The sequence below is a fragment of the Hipposideros armiger genome, unplaced genomic scaffold (genome assembly GCF_001890085.2).
Source record: "Hipposideros armiger isolate ML-2016 unplaced genomic scaffold, ASM189008v1 scaffold_1150, whole genome shotgun sequence".
NCBI classification, from domain to species: Eukaryota; Metazoa; Chordata; class Mammalia; order Chiroptera; family Hipposideridae; genus Hipposideros; species Hipposideros armiger.
This window is the reverse complement of record NW_017732500.1, coordinates 95,186-101,406: the sequence shown is the minus strand read 5'-3', so window position 1 is coordinate 101,406 and position 6,221 is coordinate 95,186. Positions and strand designations below refer to the sequence as shown.

General features: G+C 35.4%; 1 protein-coding gene across 1 annotated transcript in view; it reads right to left on the bottom strand.

Annotated features, from left to right (window-relative positions):
- LOC109376551 (low-density lipoprotein receptor-related protein 1B-like) overlaps nucleotides 1-6,221 on the bottom strand; it is a gene marked incomplete at its 5' end in the record, with an annotated part of 229,966 nt that overhangs the window by 134,857 nt on the left and 88,888 nt on the right. Inside the window, one exon of the mRNA XM_019632528.1 lies at nucleotides 5,168-5,290. Coding sequence (XP_019488073.1) covers nucleotides 5,168-5,290 — 123 coding nt within the window. The remainder of the gene's footprint in view (nucleotides 1-5,167; nucleotides 5,291-6,221) is intronic.

The window sequence follows — 6,221 nt, the reverse complement described above, 5'->3', positions numbered from 1 at the left end:
GGGAAAAGGGAACCCTGGTGCACTGTTGGTGGGACTGCAGATTGGTGCAGCCATTATGGAAATCAGTATGGAGGTATCTCAAAAAACTGGGAATGAAACTGCCCTATGACCTAGCAATTCCACTCTTAGGTATTTATCCAAAAAAACCCAAGACATTAATCAGAAAAAAATATATGCACCCCTATGTTCATTGCGGCGCTATTCACAATAGCTAAAACTTGGAAACAACCGAAATGCCCATTGGTAGATGACTGGATTAAGAAACTATTTACACAATGGAGTATTACTCAGCTATAAAGAAGAAGGAAATAGTACCATTTGCAACAATATGGATGGAACTAGACAACATTATGCCAAGTGAAATAAGTGAGTCAGAGAAAGACAAATACCATATGATGTCACTTATACATGGATTCTAAAGAACTGAATAAATGAGAAATGTAAACAGAAATAGTCTCAGAGACACAGAGGAAAAACAGAGTTGCTAGTTGGGAGAGGGTAAGGATGAAGGAGAAGGGGTGAGACATTACAAATTGGTAACTACAATATGGCCTCTGAAATAGAAAAGACAGTTTGGGGAATATAATCAATAATGTTATAAATATTTTATGGGGCCTGATGGACTCATGTCTCGTTAGGGAGACCACTTCATAGTTGCTGTAGGGGCCTAACCACCACACTGTATTTCTGAAGGTGATGTTGAATAATATTGTATGGCAACTATAATTATACATACATGTAGTCACAGGATGTGAAGTAGAGTGTGGGAATGGAGTCAGTGGAATTGTAATAGATAAGCATGATATTGGGGGTGGGAGGGCAGTAGATGGGGGAGGGGGGTTGTTTCTGTGCGAAGGGTGAAAGGATAACTATTGCATTGTTCTGTACACCTGAAACTAACAATAAAAAAATAATTATAAAAAGATATAGTTTCCTACTACTGCTTCCAAAACTTTGTAACCACACCTTCATATGACATTATTTAAAATAAACGGAAAACCAAAAAGTGCTACTTTGAGGGTCAAGCATTTGATAATGCCTCTTTCTTATTTCTATTTTCTCATCAACTTCATTAATATCACTCCCTCCTTAAATTCACTGAAGATTGTAGCACCTGCTCTCAGTGTTATTTTTCCTCATTCAAATTCATTCCACCATCCTAGATGGTTTCAACATCCAAATGAGCAAACGAATCATTAACTGAGCCTTTCAGGTCCTTGAATTTCTCATATCCAATATCCTTTTACTCTAAATCACCTAGGCCACCCTCTCTTCTAGGAGGCTGTGGCCATTGGTTGATTTGAACAAATTTCTCTTAATTCAATCTTTGACAGTTCCTGATGCTTGCAGATAGGAACACTAATTGGTACACATGGGGGCAGCTGTATTTGCTATTTCCTCCAGTTGCTTCATTTCCAAAGCCAGTAGTTTGAGTGCTCCAAATTCTGATCACATTCTCCTACTTTTGCATCTTTTTAATTCAGCCACTCTCATTAAGACCCTTCCTCAGCCTTAGCTGAAATATAACGCTGAAACCTCAGCCTTAACCCAGTCACAGTTACCTTTGACCTATTTACCAATGCCTTTTTTGTCTTTACTTCTCTATTGACATTAGATTCCATTTCCCATCTTCTAATAAAAAATCATTTGATAAATAATTATTGGTAACCTATCTTATGCTATACACTGCATCTGGGAAATTCAGAAATTTTACAGGTCATCATAACACCAGGCTAAGTGATACTACAAATATAATTATTTATAAGTGCCAAATGGGCCCTGAATATTCTTGTAAATTGCAAATCATATATATCTGCATCCATGTCACTCTTACTTTTTGCAATGATTCAAATATACGTGTATGCATTTCTTTCAAACCTCTATAACACCAACCTTCCACATTTTCTATATGAATGTGCTTCCTACTGCATACATTAAAGAAAATAGAAATAAAAAGATGGGAAATTTGTTAACATCTTATTACATGACTGCACATCTACCTGAATCTACACATAGTCTATCAACTCTTTCAACTCATTTCAACATTTTTTAATAACAGAGAAGTGGGTCACTATTCTTATCTAAAACTAGTTTTTTTACCTGTGCTAAAACTCATTTTCCCCAGCTTCTTCAGAAACCATTCCATCTTCCTTGAAACATTTTCTTTTTCTTTTTCTTTTTTTTTTTTTTAAAGACTTTTATTGGAGAATTGGAGGACGGGAACAGCGCTGGGGAATTGGGGGAAGGGTAACACACAAGTTGCTGTCCTTTCGTCCTTCAGTCTAGTTGTGGAGGACAGCTCACGCTGGCTGCCGGCTATACACGGGTGCCCATGGCAACTCACTGCAGCAGGGGCTGCAGCCTATACCACCCGTGAGTGACTCACTGCAGCCCAGCTCCAGGTTGAGCTGTTGTTCAGCATCTTAGCTGTAGAGGTCAGTGTCACTGGCCCTCATATGTGGGATTCGAACCAGGGCCCTCTGGCGTCCCAAGCCAGCTCTTAACCAATGTGCCACTCTGCCGGCCTGAAACATTTTCTTACCTTGGCATTTCTTTTGATGCACTATTTTGCTGTTGTTGTTTTGCTAATTCTTTTATGGTCATTCACATAAGTCTTTTCTGACTTCTCATATTTATTTAGATTCTTGGTATCCCTCAGTATGCTATCCTAATCCCTTCTCTAATGCTTTACGCCCACCCGGCCTCACTCTCACACATTTCATAGTGTTTATTATCACATTTTATACTAACTCTCAAACTTAGCAACTCCTCAAACTCCTCAAATGCATCTCAAACCAGGCTTTAAATCTTACTTGCAAAACTGTTCCCCTTCCTATGTTCTCCATCTAATTCAATTGTGCAAGCAAAAAACACCCTATAAATTACATTTGGCAACTTCCTCTCCCTTGCTTCCTATACACCATCCATTATGTAATCCAATTAATTTTGCCTTTTAAATCACCTTCAAATCTGTGTATACTTTGCCATCATGTGCTGTCATTATTTTAAGTTATCACTGTAGCTCGCTTACAGTCATGCAATTGTCTTAACTAGCCTTGTTCCTTTCTAGCCAATATTTGTAAAATATACATGTAAATATTACCATGTACTTTCTCCGGTTAAAATTATTTAGTATTCTTAATCACTTTTAGAGTAATAATAAAAATCCCTTCCAAAACTCACAAGGTTTCGGGTATCTCTCTTGTCTCTTCAGTTTCATCCTAAGCCAATGCCTATCTCGTTCTGTTCCTCCAGTAAGAGAGGGTTTGCTCTGCCTCAGGGCCTTTCCTTTTCCTACAGTGTTGTGTCATACGTATACACACACACACACACACACACACACACACACACACACACACACACACATCCCTTTCACCTTCTTGGCTCTCAGTCTCAAACTATAGTGTTATTTCTCACTCCAGATTGAATAAAATCTTTCCATTCTACATGTTTACAATTTACCATACTTTTACGTCAATGTGTGTATCATAGTTTGTGCCTACATATTTTTGTGATCAGTTTCACTCTTCCACTAGATTTTCAGCAGTGTGAAGTTGGGGCCCATGTTCGTTTCCCTCATCATTTATCACCAAAAATAACCACAATATCTAGCTACTAAATATTTACTTAATGAGTAAATACTTTTTCTCCACACTATTCACTATGCCTATGGTGCCTTTTAGTATAGGTCCTTCAGAACTGTAGTTTTCTGAATTCCCCTTTAGGCAGAGTTCATCTCATGCCATTCTGCCTTGTCTGTACCTTTTACTTAATCCTGCCACTGCTGGAAATACAATGTATGGAAAATATATTTATCTAACCAGAATTATATCTCCTTGCCAAAAAGAACCATGTGCTGTTCACTTTTTTATCAGAAATACTTAGCACAGTTGCTGGTACATAATAGTTTGACTTGATGTTGACACTGATGACTGAGAGGAATGCAAAAATCATTCAGAGAATCAAGCTTGACATATTTTTACAAATTTCCCAGCAGTTGTATGGCATGTCACTGAGAATCATTTCCAGGCCCTGGAAGTGGTCCTGGGGGGTGTGGCTCTGAAGACTCCTATGGTTAATTAGTTACCAAAACATTTCCTATTCTATCCACTAGTTTTATGCTGAAGTGGAACCAAGAATAGAAAAAAAAAATCCAAAACCAAAAAACATATCTCATAAAAATAATAGGTACTGGTTTGATCTAGCTAAATAAACTAATATTTTTTCATGTATAGTTGTCTGGTGATTTTCTAGAGTCCACTTTATAAGACTATGTAAAGAACTGAAACTGAAACTTAGTTATAATCTCCCATCAGTTGTACCTACAGAGAACATTCTCCAAATACATTTTTAAATTTTAAATGTTTTTTTTTTTTAAAAAGCTGCTTTCATGGACTTCTTATTTAACTGTAACCATCATCTATATTGGTTTAACTTGATGTATCAAACAGAACAAAGAATTTAAGTACATACATTCATGCTGTTTTCTTTAATTTACCTGATGTGCTATTAAGTTATATCTGAAGTAGTGGCAGCTTTAAATTAGAGGAGAAATTACATACCTTTCTTGCTGAAATTAGATACAAATGATGAGAATAGGGACTAAAAATATTTTCCAAATATATGACATCTTTTATTTTGATTATCTAAAATTATACATTTATAGTTGTTGGCTGCATACATGTTCAGTCAAGAGTATCCTGAATTAGAATCAATAACTTTTTTAAAGATTTTCAGATTTAAATATTAAATAATTCCTAATTTTATTCATTTGCCAATCATTTGTATTATGTATCTATATCTTTACATCAATATTTTGTGACATTTGGAACTACTAAAGCACCAATCTGGTAGGAAGCCAAAGTTCTTATATGAACCTTACTCAATTCAAAAGGTCACTTGCTCTAACTCCTCTCAGACAGACCATAATCTAATAGTGTTGACATGTGGAAGTTCGGATGAAGGAGGACTCTCTATAAAGTCATAAACTTTGAACAGAGTATCTTTTACAACCTGAACAAAACCTGTACCTGTGGTTATATTTGATATACTTAAGCCCAGAACTGTAGAATTTGTGGTTCATCTCATGGGTCATCTCACTTGATCCATGCCAACACCTTAGATAAGGAGATGAGAGCACAATACAGGGACACATGAAATGTCATACCGCACATCTCAGGGGCTTCATCGGAGTTGTCTCCACAGTCGTCTTCTCCATCACACACCCAGAAATGTAGTTTACAAAGGGAATTATTGCAAAGGAACTCATCTGCTCTACATATATTTCCTCCTTTAATTCAAAACAAAAAAAGAGAAATAGAGATATCGCATAAAGTCAGTCAGCATGACACATACTCCTCTAATTCTTAGCAAAGAATAAATATATAAGTGTGTGTGTGTGTGTGTATATATATATATATATATATATATATATATATATATACACATTTTTTTTTCTGTACTAGGGACAGGTAATGTCCAAATTGTTTCTATAAAGGTATTCATGGTTGATTTTTCAAAACAATCTGACATTACCATTATGTATGTCATACTTTGTTTAAAGAATATTGATGAAATGGTTGAAGAAAGTTTTGTCAAATCAAAAGTTTTTCCACATATGTTTTATGTTACCAAGTGTAAGGAAACTTCAATTTTTAAATGTATAAATTTTCAGTATTAAAAATTGTATTGTTCTGTATAGAAAAGACACCAAAAATTTAGATAATTCAGCTGTATCTATAAACTGTCAAACTGAGTTATTGAAAGCAGAATACCAGTAAAAAGTTTTGGTAGTCAAAAAAAAAAACCAATTCATTTTCTAATGAAAGGGAGAAATTGTCAATATGGTAAAACAGTAGAGTTATTCTTATAAGAATAGTACAATAGTTTACTCTATTTTTTTGTATTTTTTAAACGTTTGCATTTTTCCTCTTTTCACAGTTAAATAGCATCAAGAATACAGGGATATTCTAACTTAAAATTAAGTACATTTACTACATGCAAAGGACACAAAGTACTAATAAGTGTTACTTATATGTCTAGATATGTAGCAATATACAGTGGAAACTGCAATGGTTGGGGCATTAGGAACTTGCTTTGTTTAGCTTTGGACAAGTCTATTAATTTCTCTGGAACTCAATGTCCTCATATATTACAAATGAGATTTGTTTAAGGTGATTTATAAGGTCATATCTGCAAGCTGTGCCTGGGGAAACAACACA